The sequence below is a fragment of the Ochotona curzoniae genome, unplaced genomic scaffold (assembly GCF_017591425.1).
Source record: "Ochotona curzoniae isolate NIBS_2020 unplaced genomic scaffold, NIBS_Ocur_1.0 contig_605, whole genome shotgun sequence".
Classification (NCBI taxonomy): Eukaryota; Metazoa; Chordata; class Mammalia; order Lagomorpha; family Ochotonidae; genus Ochotona; species Ochotona curzoniae.
In genome coordinates this window covers 5,345,391-5,370,668 of record NW_024466491.1, presented here as the reverse complement: position 1 = coordinate 5,370,668, position 25,278 = coordinate 5,345,391, and the positions used below count along the sequence as shown (strand labels likewise).

Sequence of the window (25,278 nt, the reverse complement as noted above, 5' to 3'; positions counted from 1 at the left end):
AGCGCCCTCTGCTGGTCCACCAGGGGCCTTGGGGTGGACAGGATTTGTCAGATGTGGACTGCGGGCAGGCGGTCACTCCAGCCTCTGCTGGCACACCACCCCCGAACCCAGCAAGGCCACCCCAACGTGTTCCCATCCCGTGAGCAGCTGCCGCTCCTGGGTTCACCCCCTCTCCACGTGGGTCCTTCACACCTGCAGCGGGGCCTTGGGCCGGAAGAAGTAAGGACACAGCCAGCTGGGTGCGCACGCACACACACACACACACACACACACACGTGCATGGTTTTATTGGGGGACGAGGGGGGGGGGCTAGAACTCAAGCTTGCAGGCCAGGTAGGACTCGCCCTCCATGCACACCATGCTGTTACTGCCCAGCACGGTGACGCCCAGCGCCTGGTGCCGGCTGTGTGTTTCCTCGTACCACGTGTGCATGGCCGCCGAGTCGAAGGTGGGGACCAGGGTGACCTGTGGTGGGGGAGGCATGGTCAGGGGCACCTCCTCCTCATTCACCACCCCCCCAACCCCGCAACCTGGCCTCAGCAGCAACAGCCCCCCTTTCTCCTGCCCCCTGCCGGGTGCTGCGCTCGGAGCGGCTGCGTGAATGCAGAGGCTGGGGCCCACCCTCCCTCCAGGTCTCCGTTTAACCCCTAGAGACATGGGGTCTGAGCCAGCAGCTGCAGCCCACTGCTCCCCGGAAGGGGTCCCCCACCCTCCCCCGCCTTGTGGTCAGGTGGCCCCCTGGGAAGACGCACGCACCTGCAGTTCCCGATCCCACTGCTGCTTGCCGGCCAGCAGGGCGTCCAGCAGTGCCCGCATGCCTTCCTCCTTGGCCTGGTCCTGGCCGCTGAGGACGTAGTAGGTCGCACGCACGCGCCGGAAGAACTCCTGGCCCACGAGGCGGGCGCTGCTCCCGCCGGGCAGGTACACCAGGTCCAGATAGAAGGGGGCGTTGGTCGGGGTGGCCGAGCTACTCAGCCGGCTGCCTGCGGATGCTGTGGGCGCGGGGGAACTAGGTCAGTGATGGGCATGTGGGCGAGGGGGGGGCCTGAATAAGAGGTGTTACCCCGGCAACCCTTCCATCTCCCAGCCCACCCTCCCCACACCACAGCCTGAGTGTGGGGACCTTGAAGGGGTCACCTCGGGGGTGAAGAGGAGGTTTGAGGGCGTGGGTCGGAGTAGACACTGCTTGGTGGTTCCATCTATTCAATCCCAGGGAGTGGGGGGATCGGAGGGGGCTTTCACTGGCCGGGGGGGCCAAGCAGTGGCAGACACAAGGTTTGATGAGGCAGGTGGGTGGAGGGGGCAGGCTGGGGTGAGAGCAGACGGCGGCTTATGGCAACCTCAGGCCCCCCAACTTCCAGGGGACCATGCCAGAGAGAACTGTGGGGTGGGAGTGGGGCAGCAGTGAGCTAGAGGGAGACGGGGCGGGCAGAGGGGACAGAGCAGGAGCAGTGGGAAGAACTGGGGGGCCCCCCCGCAGGCTGCCGCAGCCCAGGGGCTGAACCCCACAGCTGCAGCCCACACACCATGCGTGCATGGCGATACTTGCAGGCTGCAGACCGAGCTGCCCGAAGACACCGCTCCGTTGGCCAAGCCTGCCAGAGGGGCCAGGACACCCACTGAGTGACCGGTCCTGCACCCGTCCCCCAGCAGACAGGACCGCGGGGGACCCACAGTCTGTGGTGCCTGAAGCCCTGGCCCCAGCACCTGTTCGACCTGTGGGGCCCAGCTGGCCGCTGCGGCAACTGAGCGTCTCCGTGGTAGGCGTGGGCTACGCTGGGCTGGGGATGCGAACCACGCTGCCACCCTACCCCTGCTGGACCCCCAGACACCGAGGGGGGACGATACCTCCTCATCCACTACCTGAAGTTGGCAACAAAAGGACAGACCAAGTGGACTTGACGGAAATTCAGCGTCAAGGGACACTCTGCACGGGGCGGGGGAGCAGCCTGCCGTGCCCTCATCCCATCTGGGCACAGGTTCTAATCCCGGCTGCTCCACTTCCCATCCAGCTCCCTGCTTGTGGCCTGGGAAAGCAGTGGAGGACGGCCCATGTGTGTTTTTGGGGTGTTGGACACCAACACCCACATATGCTCAGACACCCCTGCCTGGGGGGGAGGGGTGCAGGGGTGTGCTGCTAACCGGGGAGGGGGCGCACAGGGCCAGGTGCACAAGGGGCCAGCTGCTTCCTGTCATTGCAGTCCCCAGCACAGGGCGGTAGGCGGCAATACTCACCCGTGGAGGTGCGAGTGGCCATTTTGGGCACAGAAGGCTTCCTGGACAGGGGCGCCCGGGCTCCCTTGTCGCTGGCCTCGCTGCGGGCACTGAGTGGGCGGCTGGCCTGGTCCCCGCTCGGGGCGAGCCCCTTGGTCTTGGCGACGGCTGCTGGACCGGCCTTGCGGGTAGCCGCCACGGAGCTGGGGCGGGCTGGGGCCGTGCGCGTGGGCATGCTGGCATGCACCACCGTCTCCGACTGTGGGGTCGACTTCTTGAGCTGCACTCTGCAGACGCTGGGTAGGGGCGCCTTCAGGGCTTTGGGTATCGAGTCACGTCCCTCCAAGGCTTCGGTGTCATCGTCAGAGTCCACAGCCGCAGGTGTGGCAGCGGCGGTGGCCGTGGCGGAGGGCAGAGGGTCCGAGTCGGACAGCGTGGGCAGCGATTCGCTGACCGACGTCGGTGGTGTCTCCGCAGGCCCCAGCAGCCCGGGCCACTCCTGCGAGCGGGCACTGCTGTCATTGGAGCTGCCAGGGGAGGCGGGGGCCGGGGCCGAGGGCACGACCTTGCGATGCTCGAACTCGCACGGGGACACGAGACACAGGTCCACATCGTGCGGGGAGGCCGAGCGGCGGGCGCGTGGGGGACCCCGCAGGGGCAGGCTCAGCCCTGCCTCTCCCGTGGCTGCGGTGGCACTGGGTGGCGGCAGCACCTGCTCGAAGGACACAGACAGGGATTCGTCCACCTCCGTGGAGTGCGGGGAGCCCACCTCGGCGGGCAGCGAGGGCGTGGTCAGCGTGGGCGAGGCTTCCCCGGCCGGGCTCGGGTGTGTCTCGTCCGTGGGCTCCGGGGTGCGGGGACGCATGGTGCTGGCGGACAGCAGCAGTTCCAGGCTTTTGTCGTCGCGCCCAGCGCCACGCTCCTCCACGACTGGACTCAGCCCCAGCTCCCCTGGGTTGCCCTGGCTGGCGGGCACTGCTGGTGCTGGACCTGGAGAGCCACTGGTAGCTGACGTTGGGGGGCTGGCTTCACCCCGACAGGCACCCGGGGGGTTCCGAGGCCCGTTCTCTGGTGACTGGGGTGTGGGAGCTGCCCGGCGGAGGGGCTTGGAAGATGCTGGGGCCCCTGCTTTCTTGAGGCTGTTGGTGGCAGACAGGGTACGCCGCGCCTCCCGGGGCTGGGACTGGGCCTGGGGCTTGGGGGTGGTGCCAGCTTTGGGGTCCTTCTTCACATTGCTGGGGGGTTTGACTTCTTTCTCAGTCCTGCGTGAGGCCTCCACTCGTGTCAGCTCCTTCCGGGTGGCTGTCCCCGGGCGCTCCTGGGTGGACCTGGCAGGTGCCGGGACCCGCCCTTCCTTCCTTGCACCGTCACGAGAAGCTAAGCTGTCATTGCTGTTGGCTCGCTGCGGCTTGTCCAGGTCCTGGCGCGTCACCACGGGCTCGCGCAGAAAGCCCAGGTGCTGCAGGCGGCTCAGGCCATCCAGGATGCGGGCGGGCGGCGTGCAGCCTGGGAACAGAACCCGCACCACCTTGTCGGCTGAGCTCACCGGGCGCCACACCAGCAGGGCGCACACGGAGGCTGCTTGCGCCTGCTCGCTGGAACTGCCGCCGCCGCCGCCGCCCCCGGCAGCAGGTGGATGTAACACATACAGGTCCAGGCGGCCCAGGCCCAGGTTCTCATAGAGCACCAGTGGTTCGGCGGGCTGCGGGCCCCGCCGGAGCGGCAGCAAGGGGATGCCCAGCTGGGCCAGGAGACCCAGCGCCAGCTCAGCCTCGTCCTCGCCGCCCACCAGGCGGGTGGCAGCCTTGCTCGCGTTGAGGAAAGCTATGCCCAGAATGGGCGAGATGAAGCGCAGAGGGTCCTCGCTGGAGCAGCCGCTGCTGCCCCCGCCGCTGGCTGCCACCTGGTGCCGCTCGGCCAGTTTGCGCCGCAGCAAGCTGTTGAGACCCGGGAGGCTGTCGGCGCCCGCGTGGGTGACCAGCATGGCGTCCACGCGGTCCAGGTACCGCACCAGCTTCCAGAAGGTCGACCTGGGGTTCGAGCCGCCGTTCACCAGCACGGTGAAGCCGTGGATGGCAAAGGCGGCCGCGTCGCCCAGGCCGCCGGGGAACACGTAGCAGCAGGGCCGGGTGAGGCGTAGGAAGCCGCTGGAGGTCTGGGGCTCCAGCAGCTCGAAGGGGGACAGTGGCTCCAGGAAGTCAGCCATGTATTCCAAGAACTGACTCAGACCCTCAGAGGAGGAGGAGGAGGAGGAGGAGGTGGCCATAGGCGGATTGAGCCACAGTTGCCGCAGCCGCAGCGCGGCCTGGAGACCCGGCAGGGCGGGCGCCAGCTGGGCCCAGTTGCCGAAGGTGGGGCAGGTAATGGTGAGAGTGGGGGTGTCCGCAGGCATGGGCGTGGAAGCCAGGATATCCAAGATCTGTGTGGGTGCGGGAGGGACACGTGGGTAGGGGGGAGGACACCCCACAATCTGGCCTCTCTCCCCTTCTCACTGCCTCAGGGCCTTTGCACTTGCTGCTCCACCCCCCTCCATCACTCCTACAGGGAGATGAACTGCCCTGGGGTCCCTGGCCTGGCAGATGCTCCCCCTCTCCAGGCGTGCGGAGTAGAGCAGGTGGTGGGGGCAGGACTTACCTCCTGGTCCTCCAGGACCTGCAGGAAGTGGTGGGAAGAGAAGCCCCCTGTTTGTAACAGCAGCTCCCCAGTCCCTTCGAGGCAGGGCCCGGCCAGCACCAGCAGTTTGTGAGGCGCGGGGTCCAGCAGCAGGTTGCGGAGCTGGGGGGGGGGGGCGGAGGGCACAGTGGCGGGAGGTCCTTGCCCTTACCCCACAGCCTGGCCCACCCACGTGCTCGGCCTGGCTGCCTGCTGGGCCCGGCCAGCCTCCGTCCACCCTGCCAAGCGGCCTCCAGGGCGCAGCAGCCAGGACCAGAACCGGCGCGCCAAGCAGCCGGGTAACCCACGGCGTCACATCACCTGCTACCCTCAACAGGAGCCAAGTTGACCCCGCAGGCACACAGGGGTGGGTTGGGGGCGAGGGGGCAGGGATGCCTGCGAAAGGGAGGAGCTTTGGCCACGCCCCACCCCTTCCCACCTGCCCGGCCGGCAGCCCCACATGGCACTCTGCCGCTGCCACACGGCCCCACCTCATCACACAGCGACTTGTCAGACGGGTTCAATAGCACCAGGGTCTCCAGCGTGTCCCCACGGTGGTGCAGGCTCCGCTGGCCTGTGGGCGGAGTGGGGCCAAGTCACTCAGTGGAGGGGGGGCGGTCACACTGTCCCCCCTGGCCCCGGGTTCCAATCCTGCCTCCCTGGCGGGGCTGCTGTCTTACTGCCACAAACAGGTGGATATGTGTAAGGGGCGGGGGCAGGCACGCCAGGACAGCTCCAGCTACAAGGGGCAGTCACAAGGTCCCACCACACTGTGCTGGCCCCAGGGCGATATCTCAGAGATAAGACTGAGCTGGGTGGGGTGAGGGGCGGGGTCAGCAGGTGGGTGGGTGGGGCCAGCTCCCTGGACCCCTGGCTCTGGCCCCTTGTGGCTGCCTTCTGCACGCTGGCCACCTTTTCAGGCACTGATCACGCATGGGTTAGGCCCATCCAGGAGGGGAGTTTGCAGCCCAGCGGCACGGAGGCCACATACACCAGGGGGGCCCCCACCCCTCACTTCCCGGCCTGACCAAGGGGTCAGGAAGCCAGCCAGCAGGCCTCGCCGGGACAATGAGACGACACAGGACGGGTCATTTCCTTCCCCTCTGGCCACCACTGCCACTGGCCAGCAGGAGGAGGGGACTCAACAACCATGCGGGCGGGGGAGAGGTTGCAGCAACACCCAGGGCCCAGCAGAAGCGCCCCTTCACTCCTCACTTGCTAAACTGGGCAGGGTCACAGGCAGCCTGGGGACAAGCCCCCCTGGAACCTGCCGCCTCCACCCTCCATTTGTGCCCACAGCCCCCAGCACACCACTGTCCCTACTTGCAAATGGAATTAAAAGCCCCAATGGCACTGAGTTCAGGGGTGTGCTGCCAGTGCCTGGCACGCGGCACCTGGCACCCCCTCCCCTCTGCACACACAGCAGGCACTCAGCAAGGGCAGGGGGCCCAGGCCTCACCTTTCACGATGCTGGAGAAGGTGGTGGAGTGGAGAGACAGGAAGACCCCAAGCTGTTTGTCCAAGCTGCACACTGCGTCATCTACACCCCAGGACCGCAGGCCTGGCGGGAGAAGCGGGGCGGGGAGGGGTGGACAAGCCAGGAGGGAGGTCACCCCATGGCCACCCTGTCTGACCAAGGCTTTAGGGGCGAGCGTGCCCATCTCCACCCGCCCCCCACCTCCTCTAACACGGTGGAGGGGGGCCAGTGTTTCCCAGGCAACGCCCAGCCCCTCAGCCCCCTCCCCAGCAGACACCACCTGTTGCAGCTGCCCGCAGGGGCCTGGCACACACCTGTTCCTGCTAGGGGGTAGGGGGGTAGTGTGTGTGCTCCCCCCAACCCCCAGGCCCAGCCTTGCCTAGCTGACCCACGCTGTGGTACCCTCTAAACCTTGCAGGACCCTCCCACCGCCCCTCATTCACTTTGGGGGCCAGTTCCTCCTGCGCCCCCACACTGGGACCCCCGTTTGACATCACGCCCCCTCCCGCCCCCTAGCACCCTGGCCCAAGCCCCGCCTACCCACCAACCACCCGCAGGCCTTTCTTCCAGTGGGATGGCCAGGAAGCTACCGCCCTGCACGCGCACCACGCCCGCCCGCCCCGACCCACCCAGCAAGGTGGTTTGCAGGTGCAGCTGCGCTGCCAGCCTCACCTCCGCGGGGTGCCAAAACTCCGGGCCGGGCACGCGCAGCCGCCCACGACCCAATTAGCAGCACCCAGGGTTAGCAGCACCCAGGGCACCCCGGCCCCCGAGGCGCCAGACCGGGCCTCCCTTCCCTGCCCTTCCTCTTCCAGGAGGCCACCCACCACCTTGTCATCATTCCAGGGAAGGATGCGTCTGACCAGGGGGCCCTGAGCGCACCCCGCACCCTACAGCCCCCTGGGCATGGGCGGGGCAGCCGAGGCCAGGCCGCGGTTTCCTCCATGGGCGCGCACCAGGCGCCTGGCGGGGATGCAGCCTTGCGTCCCAGGAAGTGACACCCCACTCTGGCATCATCCCGGGGAGTGACGGGGCTGAGCGGAGAGCCCTGGGCGCACCCGGCACCCCACAGCCCCCTGGGCATGGGCGGGGCAGCCGAGGCCTGGTGCGCGGTTTCCTCCATGGGCGCGCGCACCAGGCGCCTAGCGGGGATGCAGCCCCGCGCCCCGGGCGCTCACCTCGCTCCAGCTCCTGCAGCACGTAGGCCAGCTGGCCCGGGGACGTGCACTCGCAGCCCACCACGAGCAGCAGCGAGCTGGGCACCGGGGCCACCGTCGCCGCCATCTTCGTGCCGCCGGACGCCGCGAGCGCCTCCCGCCCCTTAAAGAGGCCGCGCCGGAAGCGCAGGAGACCCACCCATCCCCACTCCCTTCATCACCACCCCGGAAGTCCCGCCTCGCCCGTCCCCGAGTAGGGGGACTGGGGAGCCCCTCTCCTCCCCGCCCGGCGTGGCCCTGGGGCGGCTGGGGGGGCGCCGCCTGGCCCTAAGGGGGTGGGCGGATTCTTGGGGTTGCTACTTTCAGACCATTCATTCATTCACTCATTCATAATCGGCTTTGGCCACCTGCCAGTCACAATCTCTGCTGTTTGACAAAACTCACAGCCCATCCCAAGAGGGGCTGGGTCAAACATCAGGCCCAGCTAGGGCTGCGAGGGAGAAAAGGCGTCGTGGGTGGGGCTGCGAGGGACGTGTAGAAGTTTCGTAGGTGTGGGTGTGGGGAAGGGTGAGGCGGCGGTGAGCACGTGGGAGGTTTCAGAAATGGGATTGTCGTGTGTGTGTGTGTGTGTGTGTGTGTGTGTAGGAGCCATGCAGGACACGGCTGGACACCTGCTCAGGGCGGGGCTGCGTTTTGGTTGAGGTTTTCAAAAAAACACAATGAACAAATTAAAAATTTTAAAAATAATTACCCCTGGGGCGGGCAGCCATCCCTGCTGTATATGCCGTTTGCACTCGGCCTTTCAAAATAACCACCCTGCCTCCCCCCCACCAGTGTGGTGACAGAGTCAGAGACGGGTGGGGGAATGCCGCCCGGCCGGCAGGAGCTGCCCACCCGGCAGGGGACTGTGGCATGCCCCATCCCTGAGAAAACGGAGACTGGAGGGCGGTCTGGGTCCAACCAAGACACCCGCCCACATGGGAGACCTGGGCTGGGCTAAAGAGCATTGCCCGCTGCCCGTTTCATGTATGCAAAAGCTAGGGCTGGGTGGCAGGTAGCCTGCTGGCAGGGCTAAGCCACGGTACCCACCTGCGAGTGTCAGCGACAGGGGGTGGGCCACGTCAGGCTGGCTGCCAGGACCCACTGCCCCGTGAGGGGACGCCTTTGGGGTGTGAACTCTGGGGGGCGTTGGTGGGCTAGCCTCTGGGGCCGTGAACAGGTCTGGTAGGGGAACTTGGGGCACTCCCCCACTGGGGACCTTGAGAGCCAGAGCTGGCACAGGTCAGGCCATTGGCAGACTTCTGGGCTGGACTGGAATTAAGCCATAGCGCCCATGGGTGTGCATGAGAGCTGGATGGGACGCAGGCCAGCTAGGCCACAGCACACACTGGAATATGCAAACGCTGAAGCCGGGAGGGGCGAGTGGGATTCCTGGGGACGACCCCAGCCAGGTTGGAGCACCTGCTAGTATGAATGAGGGCCGGGTCTGTGGTGGGCTGGTTGGGTTGTTACATAGCAGCTCGTGTGAGAGACGGGCCTGGGGACAGAGCTGAGAAGGCAGCTGCGTCCACTGTCAAATATGGTGGCTGGTGCAGGTGACCGACAGCACCTGACCTTCGAAAGTCAAGTCTGAGGTCACCCCAGGTGAGGTTTCTTGGGGGGGCTGTGCAACTAGACCATTGGACGCAGACCCCCGGCTGCCCCTAAAAGCCACAGGATGTGTGGTTCAAGTTCCAGCTGCTGCCTGTGCGGCGGACAGCATGCCCAGACGCACACAGGGGACATGATGACCAGCTCACCCAGGCCAGCAGGGCACGTCCGCTGCCTCCTCAGACAGCAGAACAGGTTGGACCACTCTCCTGGACAGGCTTTGAAACACATTTCCGTGTCTGTGGATGTACTAAGGTGGACTTACTCAACCAATAGATCTTGGAAAGATTTTCTCAACCGTGGAGTAACAAAACCGACATCTCAGAGCTATCAAAACCACTTGGGCAGGGCCCGGTGCGGTAGTCTGGTGGCTAAAGTCCTCGCTTTGTACATGCCAGGATCCCATGTGGGCACTGGTTCTAATCCCAGCAGAACTGCTTCCCACCCAGCTCTCTGCCTGTGGCCTGGGAAAGCAGTGGAGGACGGCCCAAAGCCTTGGGACCCTGCACCCGCGTGGGAGACCCAGAAGAAGCTCCTGGCTCCTGGCTTTGGATCAGCTCAGCTCCGGCTGTTACAGCCACTTGGGGAGTGAATCAGTGGATGGAAGATCCTCCTCTCTCTCTTCCTCTGTATATTTGACTTTCCAATGGGGTGGGGGGAAAGCAAAAACAACCTCCAGCAGCCCCCTCGGAACACTCCTCCCCACATCGGGGTCTCTAAGGCGTCGTCACAGGACCGTCCCCCGTCTCCGGTGCTGATGGGGTTTCTCAGCCAGCAGGGGTCCTCCTCCTCTTCCTCCCCTGCAGACATAGGAGAGAAAACAAGACTGGAACTTCCCCCTTCCTGCCCCCTTCCTCCACGCCTGACCCTCCCTGCCCCAACCAGAGGCCCACATGGGCGTGCACCCCTCCCAGCTATTGAAACAAATATCAAAAACAAAATAAAACATCCCGAAGGGTGTGTGGCCCCCACCCCTCCCCCTCAAAGCCCCCTGTTCCCCCTGTTTACGCCTGGCGCCTCAGGTGCCTGTCCCCACCCCTCAGCTGTGTTTATGGGGCGCCTGCTGTATGCATAGCTCAGTTCTTTCCCTGCGGTGTGACTGAAGGGTCCGAGAGGGACATGGGAGGAACGGCTGTGAGGGCGTCGGATCCCCCTGCTTCCCTAAGACTCTTCCCCGGGTACCCCAGGCACGCCCTCTCCCCTCAGGGCCTTCACACCTGCCAGGTGGCCCAAGCGTGGCACTATCCTGGTCCCCTCTGCCCGTTAGGAATGGCAGGGGAGCTTGTGGGGCTGAAGCAAGACTGGCCTCAGTAGAAGCTGCCAGAACAGCCTTTTCCTCCACTGAGCAAGCAGGTGTCTGGTACTGGGTTTGCTCCTGACGCTAGGGGAGGGGACCTGGATGGAGCACCTGGCTGCAACCTGGCCTAGCGCTGGCTGCTGTGGGCATTTGGGGAGTGAGCCAGTGGCTGGAAGATCTCTCTCTCTTTCTTTTGCACTTGTATAAATGGCTGAGGGCAGGAACAGATTCCTATGTGGAGTCAGAGGTCTCCCTGGCCACTGGGGGACATGGGCTGGGTCAGGCAGGAGCCAGGAGTTTCTTCCGGGTCTCCCACGCACGTGCAGGGTCCCAAGGCTCTGGGCCGTCCTCCACTGCTTTCCCAGGCCACAGGCAGGGAGCTGGGTGGGAAGTGGAGCAGCCGGGACACAAACCAGCGCCCACATGGGATGCCAGTTTCACAGGCAGAGGCTTAACCTACTATGCCACGGTGCCAGCCCCGAGGGAAACATTTTGTACTGGGCTGTGTCTCTTGTCCCTCCCTCCCTGCCATCCCTGAGTAACTGATAATTTAATCACATCCACCACTGACACAGCCCTTACCACTGCCGGTGCCTTCTGGTGCTGTTCCATCCCCTGCCACACAGGGACGTCCCTCCCATTCTACAGATGAGAAAACCGAGGTTTAGAACGGCTGCGTGACCAGCCCAGGGTCTGCCTCTCTCCCTCCCTGCATTGATGCTGGTGCGGGGAGTGCAAAGCAAGGAGTTCTGCCCTTGGTGTGGGTTTCAGGCGCTGGGGCTGAGCAGGTGTGTGTGTGCGTGTGCGCGCGTGTGTGTGCGTGTGTGTGTGCGCGCGCGCGCGCGGTGGAGGCGCTGAGTGAGGATCCAGCTACAGCAAGGGGGAGCCAGGGAGGGCTTCCTGCAAGAGGGGGTGCTCAGGTGGAGTAGGAGCCGGCAGGTCCACCGGGCAGAGGGAGGCCAGAGCGCACACAGCGCACCTCGCCCCTTGCAGGGGTGCGGCACCCGCCTGGCGCTTTAACGCCCCCCCAGCCCGCAGCGCCCCCGCCCCATCAGGCGGCCCCGGCTCCGCCCGCCCCGCGCGGCCACGTCAGGAGCTGTCCGCGCCCCCCGGTGCTGGAGCAAGATGGCCGGCAGCAGGGCCCCGGCGTGACCGCGCGCTGCCCCGCCATGCCCCAGCCCCGCGGCCGCTGACCCCCGCCCCGCCGGGCGCCATGTCGCTGCTGTGCGTCGGAGGTAGGACGCGCGGGGTCCGCGTGGATGCGGCTGGCCACCCACGGGCGGACGCGTGGCTGACCACCACGGGGAGCGCGTCCGATGGGGAAACGGGCTGGCAGCGTGGACAGGGATCCTACTGGGGGTGGTGGTCGTGGTGGTCGTGGTGGTGGGAGGGTCGTGGTCCGGGTGGCTGGGGTGTTGGAGCGAGTCCTAGCAATGGGGTGTGGGGGGCAGCTGGACGTGGACCCTGCCGGGTGGGCCTTCGCCGCAGGAGGAGGGGGGTCTCCCCCAAGATTTGAGTAGGACAACCCCAGGTTCTAAGATCTTCCCCAGTTCTGGGTGTGAGGGCATTGGGTGGGAAGCCGAGCAAACCCCTCCCGGGCGCAGAGGGGAGTCTGAGAGAGGGGTCTGGGGGCGCTTTGGACTGGCAGTGGGGGGCTGGGGCTGGCCTGTGGCTTCCCCCTCGCCGCTGGCCCCTCACCCCCACGCCCTCCCAACATGTCCCCAGCCTTCCCGGCCTGCAGCCGTGTCCACTCCGTTGCCCCTCCAGGACCTGCTCACCCACTTTGGTCTGGAGGGAAGGAAGGGAGAGGGGACCAGGAAGGGGGTGAGGGGTGGGGGGCAGGGAGAGCTATTTTGGGGACAGAAACGGTGTCTGTACTGGGGCCCACGCCGAAGCCCATAGTGTACACTGGGAGGCGCAGGAGGGACCGGACCCCACAATTACCAGAGTCGCATCCACACACCCCAGGCACAGGGCCAAGGCACCCCAGCACGGAGAACTCGGGTGAGGGGCTCTGTGAGACCCTAAGTGGCTGCAGTGGCGGGAGGGAGGCCTCTGAACCCCCAAGTCATAAAGCCTGGACCCCCAACCCCCTCATTCATTCCTATCCCTCTGGGTTGGTGGGGGGAGGAAGGGATACGTTAGCCAAATCCTCACATCTTAGGCTATGGGAGACCTTGGGTGGCGAGGGGGGACCTGCTCCATCAGGGTCGGAAATCCAGTGCTGAACTTGGGGATCCGGGGCGCGGGGAAGGGGGCGCTGGGCAGCTGGGGGAGCCGGGCCCCGCCTCCGCCTCCCCTCCCCTCCCCCAGCTCCATTCACAAACCGGGCCCTGCCCTCCCCGCGGCCCTGCTGGCCACCCAGGCTGGCGTGGACGCAGGCTGTCTTAAAGGGGCAGGGGGACCCCGCCCTGCTTAGCCACCCCAGGATCACGACCCCAGGAGGGAGGTCCAGACCCTTCCCCCGCCTCCACGTGGCAAAGGACTTGAGGTGGGGTGTTGGTGCTGCAGGTGAAAGGAAGAGGGGGCCCCCTCCTGCGCCCCCTAACCCAGCCCCACCTTACACTCTCCCCAATGGGGCTTCTTTTTTTTTTTTTTTTGCCAGGTTTGCCTAGTAGGTGTGTGTGTTGGGGGGAGGAGGTGGGGGCGGGATCTCGCCCTGGGTAGTGACGCAAGCAGGAGGCTGGGCTGCTGCGGGGGTGGTGAGAAGAGGGGGTGGGGCCCCCCAGGACGGAGGCTTCCAGAAGGAAGGCCCAAGAGGAGGATCCAGCTGTGGCCCTCCTGAGAGGGAGGGGGTCCCCAGGAAGTGTGTGTGTGTGTGTGTGTGTGTGTTGGGGGGATGCCCAGTGGAGGGAGGGGGCGGGACCGGCTGCAGTGGAGGGCTGAGCCATCCTTGGCACGTAGGACACACTTGGCCCCTCCCAGTCACAAGGCCGCCCCCGTCTGCCTTGTTCCTACACACGCTTGGCTCCAGATGGGTCCCTGTGGGAACCGAAGTGCACCCCCTGTACCGAGGCGAGGTTCCAGGCGGGCGAACCCCTGGCCTGAGCCGGCCCACGCTGTAAGATGTGCACAGGCTGTTCCTGTCGGGCACATACGGGGTGTCTGCTGTCACCCCCCACCCACGCCCGTGACCACAGATGTGCGAGTGTCAGCAGGTGCACGCCTACCTGGATGGAGCTACCTGTGGGCCACTGGAGCATCCTCCTCAGACGTGGGCACACAGGGGCTGCACAGCCACACATGCCAAGGCCACGTGAATGCCCCTGGGGCAGCACTGGCCTGCACCCATTGCTCAGAAGCTCACCCAGACCGGCGTGTCCCCCTCACTGGCAGGTTCCCACCTGAAGGACACACCAGCTGCTGTCCACTGCCGACACAGGCCAATGCGCTGGCACGTGAAGGACTGTGGTCCACCAGCTTTCTCTGCCATCTCCACCAGGTGGAGTGGCACTGCCCGGGCTAGAACTGGCGCCCATATGGGATCCTGGCACATGCAAGGAGAGGACTTCAGCTGCTAGGCTGCTGCGCTGGGCCCTCCCTCTCTTCTTTAAAACAAGTCTGGTGCATTAAATTAGTAGTCAGTTGGAGCTGGCACGATGGCTCAACAGGCTAATCCTTCACCTGCAAGCACTGGGATACCATATGGCCTTTGGTTCAAGTCCCGGCTGCTCCACTTCCCATCCAGCTCCCTGCCTGTGGCCTGGGAAAGCAGTGGAGGACGGCCCACAGCCTTGGGACCCTGCACCTGCATGGGAGACCCAGAAGAGGCTCCTGGCTCCTGGCTCCTGGCTTCGGATCAGCTCAGCTCCAGCCATTATGGCCACTTGGAGAGTGAATCAACGGACAGAAGATCTTGCTCTCTGTCTGTCCTTCTCTCTGTAAACCTGCTTTTCCAATAAAAATATATTTTTTTTAAAGATGTCAGCTGCACACACAGATAGAGATCTTCCAACTGCTGGTTCACTCCCCACATGCCTGCAAGAGCCAGGGCTATGTCAAAAAGTGCATCCGGGTCTCCCACGCGGGTGCAGGTCCCCAGGCTGTGGGCCGTCCTCCACTGCCTCCCCAGGCCACAGGCAGGGAGCTGGATGGGAAGTGGAGCAGACGGGACTCCAACCTGCTCTGATGTGGATGGCCACCATCCACGTGGTGGGATTGGCTTTATACCCTATGCCCTGTGTCCCTCCTGCCATGGGTACCCCTGCCCTGTGTCCCCTCCCTGTGTCCCCTCTGCCATGGGTATCCCTGCCCTGTGTCCCTCCTGCCATGGGTACCCCTGCCCTGTGTCCCTCCTGCCATGGGTACCCCTGCCCTGTGTCCCCTCCCTGTGTCCCCTCTGCCTTCTGTCTCCCCGACCCTGTGTGCACCCCCAAGACTCAATCCACTTGCCAGATCTCAGCAGTTGACCCCTGGTGAAATTACTTCATTGGCTTTTACTGTGTACCAGACACTGTCCTTGGCAATCTAGCCCTACCCCTGCCCCCCATGGTGGGTGGGCAAAGTGGGAGACACAGAGAAGAGGGGCTTGGAGGGGCTGTGTGACTCCCCCTTCCCAGCAGTGGGAGAGAGCAGGTGGTAGGCGTGTCATGTCACAGTTCATTTCCAGACCTGCTTGTGGGCCTGGCGGCATCCTCCTGGGGCCTTGAGGAAGCCAATGGTTGATGAATGGCTGATGGGACCAAATCAATGAATGGCTGTGACAGGTGGGGTGGCCTCATGTGTCACGGTGACATCAGCCACAAGCTCTGTGTTGCCTGTGCCTGTGGCAAGCCCTGCTGCCCAGGCCCATTTCACAGAAGGTGTAAACTGAGGCTGTGTCCCTCCGCTAGCTGTGATGCTGGCCGGCTTCACAGCTGACTAGGGAATGAGTGGGAGGCAAGATCAGCATGCCCCTCCAGGAGCCATGGGTTAACCCGTCCTGTGCTTGCTCGTGTCCTTGGAGACAAGACGTGGTGCTGTGTCCCCACCCGCCCAGCCTATTTCATGTCCCTCGTCCCCAGAAACCTCCACACCTTGGTCCCTCAAATGCCTGATGCCACCCAGATGCCCTCAGGAGTAGCTCCGGTTATTAATTCATGGGGAACAAAAGCCTATAAGATGAGGTCCCTGAGAGTAAATCCGAGAACCTACTATGTTCTCAAATCAGAGGCTCACTCGTGCTGGGGTCTCCGGGCCTGGAGGCGGGAAGAGAAGACAGTGCCAAGTTCTTTAGGGATCCACGAGGCGGGAGCGCGCGTTCAGCACCGCGGACAGCGTGCTCCTGCACCGGGAGGGGCTCGCAGGTGCAGGGATCACCTCACACCGCCCTCCAGGAGCGCAGCAGCTCCTGCAGCGCCAACGACCTGTTGGGTCTAGCCCCGAGCGCGCCCCGGGAGCCCTTACCCCTCAACTCCACCCGGGTCGTCCACTTCAGCGTGGCCGGGACCCACATACTTGATGGGCACCTGCTGCCTCCCAGGGTGCTTGCAAGCAGACGTGGAACTCGAACCCAGGCCCCTTAGCCGCAATTCGGTGCCGGAGCAGGGGGCTTCGCAATCCTCCGTGGTTGCCCTCCTCTGCCCCAACTGCACTAGGAGGGTCACGGACCGCGTGCCCCCAAACTAGAGTCAACTCCCCTCGCATCAGAAATCATGCTGAGAGCTGTAATGGGCAGGGGAGGGGGTGAGGTTGCCCTGCCCCGCGCCCCGCCTCTGAGCAGCCCGGGGGGATGGGGGTGCCCTACCCCCGCCTCCCCACCGCCGGCTCCTCGGCTGTCCATCCCGCTGCGCGCGTGACGCACAGGGGACAGCTGCCCCGCCCATCGCCCGGTCCCCGCCGCAGGGACACACGTGACCCTTGGCACGCGCGCCATCACGCGCGTGGGTCCTGGCGGCGCCGGCTGGAAACGTCCCGGGTGACCCCAAAACCCACCCAGCCCGGCGGTGGGGATGGGGATGGGGCGGAACGTGAGCGACCCCTCCCTCCAGTGCTTCCTCTTCCTCCCCAGCTCACTCAGGTCCCCAGTCTCCAGGTCTCCAGGTCTCCGGGCAAGCGCGCCCCTCCCATCCCGTCCCCGCGCGCGCGTATGTGTGTGTGTGTGTGTGTGTGTGTGTGTGTGTGTGTCTGCGCCTTTCTCAGCCTCTGCTTGCACGCCCCCCTGCAGGAAGAGAGGCCCCACACAGCCAGGGGGTGAGGTGCTGGGTGGTAGTGGGGTTGGGGGGCTGTGGGAAGGGGCTGGAGCGCCCCTGGGTGGGCAGGGACGTGGTAGCTGATTTGCAGTGTTGGGGAAAAAGGAGAGAAGAGCGAGAAGACACAGGAAAAATTGGGGGAGGTTTGAGAAGAAAGGGGGAGATGGAAGGGAAGAAACATCAAGGCAGAGAGAGACACAGCCAGACTTGGAAACATGGTGAGCCCAGAGAGGGTGCCCCACTGGCCTGAGGTCACACAGCGCCGAAATCCGAACCAGGTGCTCCCCACTGCAGGCCAGAGCCCTCGTTTCCCACCCCAGTCCAAGGGTCCCGCTTTGAGGGTGGCTGGTGGATGCCTGCCGGGCTCACAGCTGCCCGTGTGGGAAGTTGCCCATGATGGCTGCCAGGTATGCTGGCCGCCAGGCTCTAACTGCATGGACGCTTTTCCCGGCTTTGGTCCAGAGCTGTGTGTACACACATACACACACACACACCCTGCTGGGTTGCCCTGATTCACTAATCCTCAGCTTGCAAACACCAGGATCCCATAGGGGCGCCAGTTCGAGTCCCGGCTACTCCACTTCCCATCCAGCTCCCTGCTTGTGGCCTGGGAAAGCGGCTGAGGCTGCCCTGAGTGCTTGGGAGACCCCGATGGAGCTCCTGGCTTCATAGTTAGCTCTGCCCACTTCTGACCACGGTGGGCATTTGGGGAGCTAATCACTGGGTAGGGCACAGATTCTCTTCCTCTGTCTGTCTCTCTCCATCAGTGCGAGGCGATGGAAGGAAAAGTTGCCGTCCCTGGGCATTTTTCAGGCTGCTGTTTCTTGGTTCAGCGTGTGCATATTTTTATGAAAATGAAAATATTCAGTAGCGCAGAGGGGAGAGGGGGCTGGTTTGGGGGAGCGTGGTGTGGGATGGGTGGGTGAGGGCCGTTCAGGGTCAGTCAGGAGTGGAGACACTCCCTGCCTGCCTGGTGGGGGTGTGTGCGACCTGACACTCGATTCTGCGGGGAGGTCCCCGATGTGTATTTTGGGGTTCCGCCTCGCCATAAGTAAGTTAGCCTAGATGAGCTCTAGCCACCTGCCAGCCAGGCTCTGGGTTGTGTCCCTGGGACACTTGGGGTCTAGAACCTCCCGTGGGCTGTCCTGGTGGAGGGGCAGCGTGGGGGTGAGGGGGCGGGGACCCCTCCTGGCATCTGACTCTCCTCCGGCTCTCCCTCTGCTCTGACTGCAGTCCTCTCTCTCTCTCTCTCATCCCTGCCTCCTCTTCCTCTCTCCTTCCTCTGCCTGGATCTTTTTTGTCGTATGTGCTTCCCCCAACCCCCGTCTCCATGGTGGGGGGCTCTCTCTCTCTGGCCCCTGTGTGTCTCTCTCCCACCCACGCCTCTCTCCCTGCCCTATCCTGTCTCTTTCTTCACAGTCAAAAAAGCCAAGTTTGACAGTGCCCAAGGTGAGTGACCCCCTTCCTGTCCTGTCTGTCCACCTGTTGGGGTCACTGACTGTACAGTGGGGGTGGGGTGCGGGGCAGGGGCCGCTGCACCTGCTGAGCGTCCAGGTGGGCTGATGGATGTGGGGCCTGGGACCTCAGCCCTTCCTCCCCTGAGCCCTCTGACATAGAGGGGGGTTCACTCTGAGCCCATGACCAGGAGTGCAGCGGGCAGCAGACAGGTGGGGCTGCTGGGGCAGGGGAGCCTGTGCCCTGGGACTTTTCCAAGCCGTGCCAGCTGGCTAGCAAGTGCCGTGTGCCCTCCTTCCCATGAGACAGCCCCTCAGGGCAGGGGGAGGGCGCCCCAGAGGGGCACGGAGCCGCTCTGCCTCCACTCTCCTGTCCCCGGGGTCCGGCGCTGACAGCCCTTCCCTCTCTGTCGCAGAGAAGTTCAACACGTACGTGACCTTGAAGGTGCAGAATGTCAAGAGCACGACCATCGCTGTGCGAGGCAACCAGCCCAGCTGGGAGCAGGACTTCATGTTGTAAGGCGTGTGCGTGTGCGTGTGTGTGTGCGTGTGCATGCGCGTGTGTGTGCGTGTGTGTGCGTGTGCATGTGTGTGCGTGTGCATGTGTGTGTGCGCGCGCGTGTGTGCGCGCGCGTGTGTGCGTGCGTGTGCATGTGTGTGTGCATGTGTGCGTGTGCATGTGTGCGTGTGCGTGCGTGCGTGTGTGCGTGCGTGTGCATGTGTGTGTGCGTGTGTGCGTGTGCATGTGTGCGTGTGCGTGCGTGTGTGTGTGCTCTTCACGCCACCCACCCCCGCTGGCCAGCGCTGCTGGACGAGGCAGGGTGGGCTACCCCCGTAGGCTGAGTCCTCAACTGCTGCCTCACCGCCACCAGCACTGCCCTGGCCGACCCGGCCCTGGCCTCCTGCCGCCATCCGCCTCCTGCAATCTGTTCTCTGGGCAGCCACCGGGCTATTTTTAAAACCTTCCATTCTCTCACCCGTGGCTCTTGTGTCCTGGAAAAGAAAAGAAAAAAAAAAAAAACCACTGCCTCCGTGGCTCCATCGCCTGGGGAAGCCCCTTGAGTGTCCCGACCTGGCTCGCTGCACACCCACCCTCCACTTCCCCCTAGCTCGCCTGCCCCAGCAGCAAGGGGGGACCCCAGGGCTGTTACTTCCACTGCCACCAGCTGGCTCCCTGTTCCAAGCACACCTCCTCAGGGGAGCCCACCCTGACCGCTGGCCCCAACTATCACTTCCCAGCCCTGTCCTCCTTGACGGTCAGCTCATTTCTTTGCATGCACTTACGTTCCTGACCACTGTTGCGCCCCACTGTGTGGCAGCGGGGAGCCGGGGGTCAGTGCTAACCCCCCACCGCCGTGTGACCGCCGCTCAGCACACGGTAGCTATTCCATATGACAGAATGGCTTCACAGTCACCGGCCAGTGCACAGTCCCTCCCGTCTTTCCGGCCAGCCCCGCGTGTGCTGGCTCAAGTTTTGCCCACAACCTTGGTGGGTGGGTAGTCCCAGAGAGGGGCAGACACCTGCCTGGGGTCACGCAGCATGTACCTGCCGTAGCTGTCCTGGACAATCGTAAGGCAGAGCCGGCAGGGTGGTTATCTTCCTGGCGTGGCCAGTGGGAGGCAGCCGTGGCGCCTGAGTCAGGCCTGGCCGTGTACCCCATCCTGTGTGTGCTTGGACCAAGGAGCCGGCTTCTCTGAGCCTACTTCCTCTGTCCACAGCGAGATCAACCGCCTGGACCTGGGGCTGACGGTGGAGGTGTGGAACAAGGGCCTCATCTGGGACACGATGGTGGGCACCGTGTGGATCCCGTTGCGGACCATCCGCCAGTCCAACGAGGTGCGTGTGGGTGGCGGAAAGCCCGAGGCATGAGGCTTTCACGTCTCCTGTCCTCTGGGAGAATTCCACCCAAGTCTTCAGGGCCCACGTCCTTCCCACCTTCCATCCCAAAGTGGTTGCGCGAGGCTCCCCCTTGTGTCTGCATTTCCAGTTACTGGGGTGGAGTGGGGGTGGGCAGAGTCAGAGTGAACCCCATTTGCTTAAAGGCTGGTCCTCCACGGAAGAAGTTTGGCTGGGGGGGAGAATCGCAGCTTTTCTCTGAAGCCAGGGTCCCCCGCACCCCTCCTCAGAGGCGGGAGTGGCCATGCCTGACCCCACCAGGGCCTTCCATCTGTGCTGTGTGCACATGGCTCCTCTCTGAGCTGGGGAGGAGGGCCTGCCGTCCCTCCGGCCATCGGCCAGCATGCGGGCAGGTGCTTCACCTCCCACCCCCGTGTCGCACAGGAGGGCCCGGGCGAGTGGCTCACGCTGGACTCCCAGGTCATCATGGCGGACAGTGAGATCTGCGGTACCAAGGACCCTACCTTCCACCGTATCCTGCTGGACACCCGCTTCGAGCTGCCCCTGGGTGAGTGCCCCGTGCTGGATGGGCCCTCTGCATTGCTGTGCACCTGCGGTTCTGAGGGGGCCCGGGGCTGGGGCTGAGGGCAGAGCAGGGTCTGTCTGGCCCAGAGTTGGGCTGACTTGGGGGTGTCGGGGCTTGGGCCAGGGCGGGGCTTAGGCTGGGGTGGGGTGTAAGGCCAGGGGCGGGGTCTGAGGCTGGGGTGGGGTGTAAGGCCAGGGCGGGGCTTAGGCTGGGGTGGGGTGTAAGGCCAGGGGCGGGGCTTAGGCTGGGGTGGGGTGTAAGGCCAGGGCGGGGCTTAGGTTGGGGTGGGGTGTAAGGCCAGGGGCGGGGTCTGAGGCTGGGGTGGGGTGTAAGGCCAGGGGTGGGGCTTAGGCTGGGGTGGGGTGTAAGGCCAGGGGCGGGGCTTAGGCTGGGGTGGGGTGTAAGGCCAGGGGCGGGGTCTGAGGCTGGGGTGGGGTGTAAGGCCAGGGGTGGGGCTTAGGCTGGGGTGGGGTGTAAGGCCAGGGGCGGGGCTTAGGCTGGGGTGGGGTGTAAGGCCAGGGGTGGGGCTTAGGCTGGGGTGGGGTGTAAGGCCAGGGGCGGGGCTTAGGTTGGGGTGGGGTGTAAGGCCAGGGGCGGGGCTTAGGTTGGGGTGGGGTGTAAGGCCAGGGCGGGGCTTAGGTTGGGGTGGGGTGTAAGGCCAGGGGCGGGGTCTGAGGCTGGGGTGGGGTGTAAGGCCAGGGCGGGGCTTAGGCTGGGGTGGGGTGTAAGGCCAGGGGCGGGGCTTAGGCTGGGGTGGGGTGTAAGGCCAGGGCGGGGCTTAGGTTGGGGTGGGGTGTAAGGCCAGGGGCGGGGTCTGAGGCTGGGGTGGGGTGTAAGGCCAGGGGTGGGGCTTAGGCTGGGGTGGGGTGTAAGGCCAGGGGCGGGGCTTAGGCTGGGGTGGGGTGTAAGGCCAGGGGCGGGGTCTGAGGCTGGGGTGGGGTGTAAGGCCAGGGGTGGGGCTTGGGCTGGGGTGGGGTGTAAGGCCAGGGGCGGGGCTTAGGCTGGGGTGGAGCCTGACGCAGGGCTTGGCTTGGGCAGAGCTGGGGCCTCGTGTTGAGCCGGCCCGCACTTACAGACATTCCAGAAGAGGAGGCGCGCTACTGGGCCAAGAAACTGGAGCAGCTGAACGCGATGCGTGACCAGGATGAGGTGGGTCCTGGGGCTTCCAGCTCTCATTCCTTCAAGCACCCACCTCGGGGCTCCCAGCTCTCACTCCGGCCACTGCACTGAGTCTGGAGGAAGCATGGAGGGGGCCGAGGACTGCAGGGTCCACCAGCCCCAGGCTCCCTGGGCCCTGAGTCACACTCTGCTCCATCCACAACCTGCTCAGCTCCCTGAGCGTTCTCAGGGTAGGAGGGGGCGGCTGGGGCAGGCAGCTGGCAGAGTGGTTAGGACAGCGCCCGGTCCCAGTCCCGGCTCCCGAGACTCCAGCACCTTGGGAGGCAGCAGGTGGTGGTGGAGCCTGGGCCCCTGCCACCCACGTGGGAGATGGAGTGAACCAGCAGGTGGAAAATCTCTCTCTCTCTCTCTCTCTCTCTCAGTACTCCTTTCAAGAGGAGCAGGAGAAGCCACTGTCAGCCCCCAGCAATCAGTGCTGTAAGCAAAGTCCAGTCTCCCCAGCGGGAGGAGGGTGGTGATGGGCCCAGGAACAGGGCAGGGAGCTGTCCTCTGCATTAACTTGGGGTGCACTGCAGGGGCCCTGGCGGGCACTGCAGCGGGAGGCACCCCAGAGCAGAGCATGTGAATGCCCTGTGGGTCGGGTCCTTCCCTGGTCATGAACTCCAGTCCCCCCCATAAGTTAGCACAGAAGGAAAAAGCCCACTGCAAGCGCTGGGATGATGCAGGAAGTGAGGTGGTCTCGAGGCCCCCCACACCCCACCACTGCTCACACCCAGTGTGACTTCAGGCTGCCCCTCTCTTGAGTTCCTGTCCCGCGCCTGCCCAGGGCATTGCCATGCCCCCTCCCTCACCTGTGACTCCACCCCTTTCTGCTGCAGGCAACTGGAATTACTTCGGCTGGGGGGAACAGCAGAGTAAGTTCAATGGGTGGGGTATGGAGGTGTGGGGGAGCCCCGAGGCCTCCAGCATCTCCTAAGGAAGTGAGGGGTTGGGGTTGGTGGCCAGGGAGAGGTGGTTGTGGCCAGAGGGAGGGGCTTGTGGCTAGGGGTGGGGCTTTGTGGGGCAAGGGGCTTGCGTGGGCACCATCAGTACCCTCCTACCCCTCATCCATGGGCACCTGTCTTCGAGGGCCTCGGTGGGGTGGCAAGGAGGCAGGGGGCGGTGGTTTAGCCCGACCCCCACCTGATCCTCCTCTTGTGGGGTCCCCTCCGTCCACCTGCTGTCTTCCTGCTCCTCTCCAAGAGTGGGTGTCGGGCAGTGTCCGCTGGACGTCTGAGGTCTTGGGTGCAGGCCAGGAGCCCCGTGCTGTGACCCCAGGAGGGCCTGTACAGGCTCGCTGGGTGCCCTCCTGCTGGGGGATGCAGCTCACCTGTCCCAGCTCCAACACTCCTGCCCCTGCGCCCTGATGCCTCAGCTCCTCCTGGGGTACCAAGCTGCTGCACCCCACTCTGGGCTTCCTGGTTCCCCTTCAACATCCCCCCGCCAGGTAACATGGGCCCTAGCCAGGCTCTGGGCTCTGATGAGCCTTTTCTTACCTCCCTGGCTGTGCAGCGTGTACCTCCATTAACACGACCCCCAGGAGGAGGAGGCCTGCTTGAGTTAGCAATCAGAGGAGACCCCCACTCCCCCCTTCCCCTGACTGCCCCCTCCCCCACTTGGTCCTTACAGACGACGACCCTGACAGTGCCGTGGATGACCGTGACAGTGACTACCGCAGTGAGACCAGTAACAGCATTCCTCCACCGTATTATACCACGTCCCAGCCCAACGCCTCTGTCCACCAATACTCCGTGCGTCCACCACCCCTGGGGTCCCGGGAGTCCTACAGCGACTCCGTGCACAGTTACGAGGAGTTCTCGGAGACGCGGGCCCTTAGGTAGCTGCTGGGGGCTGTGGGGTGGGGCTTTCTCCTCTCCCCACAGATTCCACCTGTGCCTGTTAGCAGAAAGGGTCACTCATGCGGGTGCAGGGCCCCCAGGCACCTGGACCGTCCTCTGCTCCTTTCCCAGGTGCATTAGCAGGGAGCTGGATGGGAAGTGGAGCAGCCAAGACTAGAACCTGCGCCCTCATGGGACGCTGGCAGGTCCAGGAATGCACTTCCAAGTTTCCACCAGCAGGGGGAGCCCCTTCCAGTGTTGCCCACCAGGGGGCGCTAACTGAAGGGTCATCATGGGAGCTGGCTAGGGCAGGGGGTGTTCCTGATTGGCAGGGATGACTGAACGAAGGGTTAGAAGGCTGAAGGGTGCCCCATTGTCATCCTGTCTGCCTGGGTGTGCATACAATGGGGGCCGTGTTGGAGGGTTGTGTCTGACCTGGTCAGAGGGCAGGGACGTCTCCCTGGAGGACGTGACCGCTGTGCAGTGTGTCTGAGCTCGGCAGGCGATGCTGGCCGGGCACAGGGCGCAGCAGGTGGCACAGGCGTAGCGCCCTGGTGGGTGTGGAGGGTGGGACGGAGGGATGGGGCCAGGGGTGTGCTGTAGGACTGGGTAACTCTTGTATAGCGGGTCACTGGGAGCCCCGGAAGGTTGAGAACAGGAGAAGGAGGTGATGCAGAGGTGGCAGCTCGGCCCCTGCCCCCTGGTTGATCCCTGAGCCCCAGTCTGTCCCTTCCCACAGCCCCACCGGCAGCAGCCGCTACGCCTCGTCGGGGGAGCTGAGCCAGGGAAGCTCGCAGCTGAGCGAGGACTTCGAGCAGAGCTTGCGGGGCTCCGAGGTGGAGGACGAGCGAGACCGGGATTCCTACCACTCATGTCACAGCTCTGTGAGCTACAAGGACTCGCCACGCTGGGACCAGGATGAGGAGGACCTGGAGGAGGACCTGGAGGACTTCCTGGAGGAGGAGGAGGAAGAGGAAGAGGAGGAGGAGGAGGAGGAAGAGGACGTGCCTGACGACATAGACAGCTATGCCCAGCACATCGAGCCGGCTGTGGCCGAGCCCAAGGACTTCAAGCGCATTAGCTTTCCGTCAGCCACTTCGGGGGAGAAGGACAAGGCCCCTGTCCTGCCCACCGAGGCTCCCGACACGACCAAGGTGCCCCCCAAGCCAAAGACGCCGGAGGAGGAGCCTGGAGCTGAGCAGGCACCCGAGGTTGAGCCCCCCAAGGCTGAAGAGAGGTGACAGGAGGGGGCGGCCTCAAGGCTGGGGGTCGGCAGGACCCAGGGAGGGGAGGGATCAGAGGTGACGTGCCATGGAGGAGGGCAGGGGGCATGAGGGGTCCCAGTTCCAGCACTGGAGATGCGGCAGGGAATAAGAAAGGGTTCAGGGTGGCAGGGCCGGGCAGAGGGGGAAGATGGGGCTGTTGCAGGGTGGGTTGGAAGGGGTGGGGGCGCTAAGCCAGGGCCACAGGGGCCATGGGTGAGCAGTACCCCACGTAGGGTGTCACGGAGAGCTGGCTGGGGTGTCTGCTGACGTCTCCTGCCTCAGTTTCAGGCCGCGAGAGGACGAGGAAGGCCAGGAGGGTCAGGACTCCATGTCCAGGGCCAAGGCCAACTGGCTGCGTGCCTTCAACAAAGTGCGGATGCAGCTGCAGGAGGTGAGTGATGCAGCTGCAGGAGCGAGGCTGGGCTGGCCCCGCCCACAGCAGGGTGGACCCGCCCACAACACAAGGCTCTGCCCACTGCCCCCACCCAGGCCTGAGGTGCCTGACCACTCCCCACCCGGGCCC

The 25,278-nt window shown here is 64.7% G+C and overlaps 2 protein-coding genes across 2 annotated transcripts in view; one reads left to right on the top strand and one right to left on the bottom strand.

The window, feature by feature from the left end:
* Positions 1–276: 276 nt before the first annotated feature.
* On the bottom strand, positions 277–7,627 carry MAP1S (microtubule associated protein 1S). Its single transcript, XM_040990702.1, has 7 exons — positions 7,522–7,627; positions 6,326–6,427; positions 5,358–5,440; positions 4,849–4,989; positions 2,236–4,633; positions 757–992; positions 277–465 (listed from the first exon to the last, which is right to left on the bottom strand). Exons 1-7 carry the CDS (start codon positions 7,625–7,627, stop codon positions 310–312), a joined length of 3,222 nt encoding a protein of 1,073 aa, XP_040846636.1. The 3' UTR covers positions 277–309.
* Positions 7,628–11,660: 4,033 nt separating this feature from the next.
* Positions 11,661–25,278, top strand: part of UNC13A (unc-13 homolog A) — a 39,761-nt gene continuing 26,143 nt past the window's right edge. Inside the window, exons 1-11 of the mRNA XM_040990253.1 lie at positions 11,661–11,682; positions 18,037–18,066; positions 18,488–18,587; positions 19,791–19,908; positions 20,353–20,476; positions 21,570–21,643; positions 22,036–22,090; positions 22,492–22,527; positions 23,282–23,489; positions 24,230–24,727; positions 25,038–25,146. Of these exons, the coding sequence (XP_040846187.1) occupies positions 11,661–11,682; positions 18,037–18,066; positions 18,488–18,587; positions 19,791–19,908; positions 20,353–20,476; positions 21,570–21,643; positions 22,036–22,090; positions 22,492–22,527; positions 23,282–23,489; positions 24,230–24,727; positions 25,038–25,146 (1,374 nt within the window). The remainder of the gene's footprint in view (positions 11,683–18,036; positions 18,067–18,487; positions 18,588–19,790; positions 19,909–20,352; positions 20,477–21,569; positions 21,644–22,035; positions 22,091–22,491; positions 22,528–23,281; positions 23,490–24,229; positions 24,728–25,037; positions 25,147–25,278) is intronic.

Excerpts from the sequence above, each read along its gene's own strand:
- MAP1S (XM_040990702.1), bottom strand. The coding sequence starts at position 7,627 with ATGGCGGCGACGGTGGCCCCGGTGCCCAGCTCGCTGCTGCTCGTGGTG. Across the intron at positions 5,441-6,325 it reads CTTCTCCAGCATCGTGAAAG|GCCAGCGGAGCCTGCACCAC; the intron begins GTGAGGCCTGGG and ends CTCCGCCCACAG. Across the intron at positions 466-756 it reads AGTGGGATCGGGAACTGCAG|GTCACCCTGGTCCCCACCTT; the intron begins GTGCGTGCGTCT and ends CCCCCACCACAG.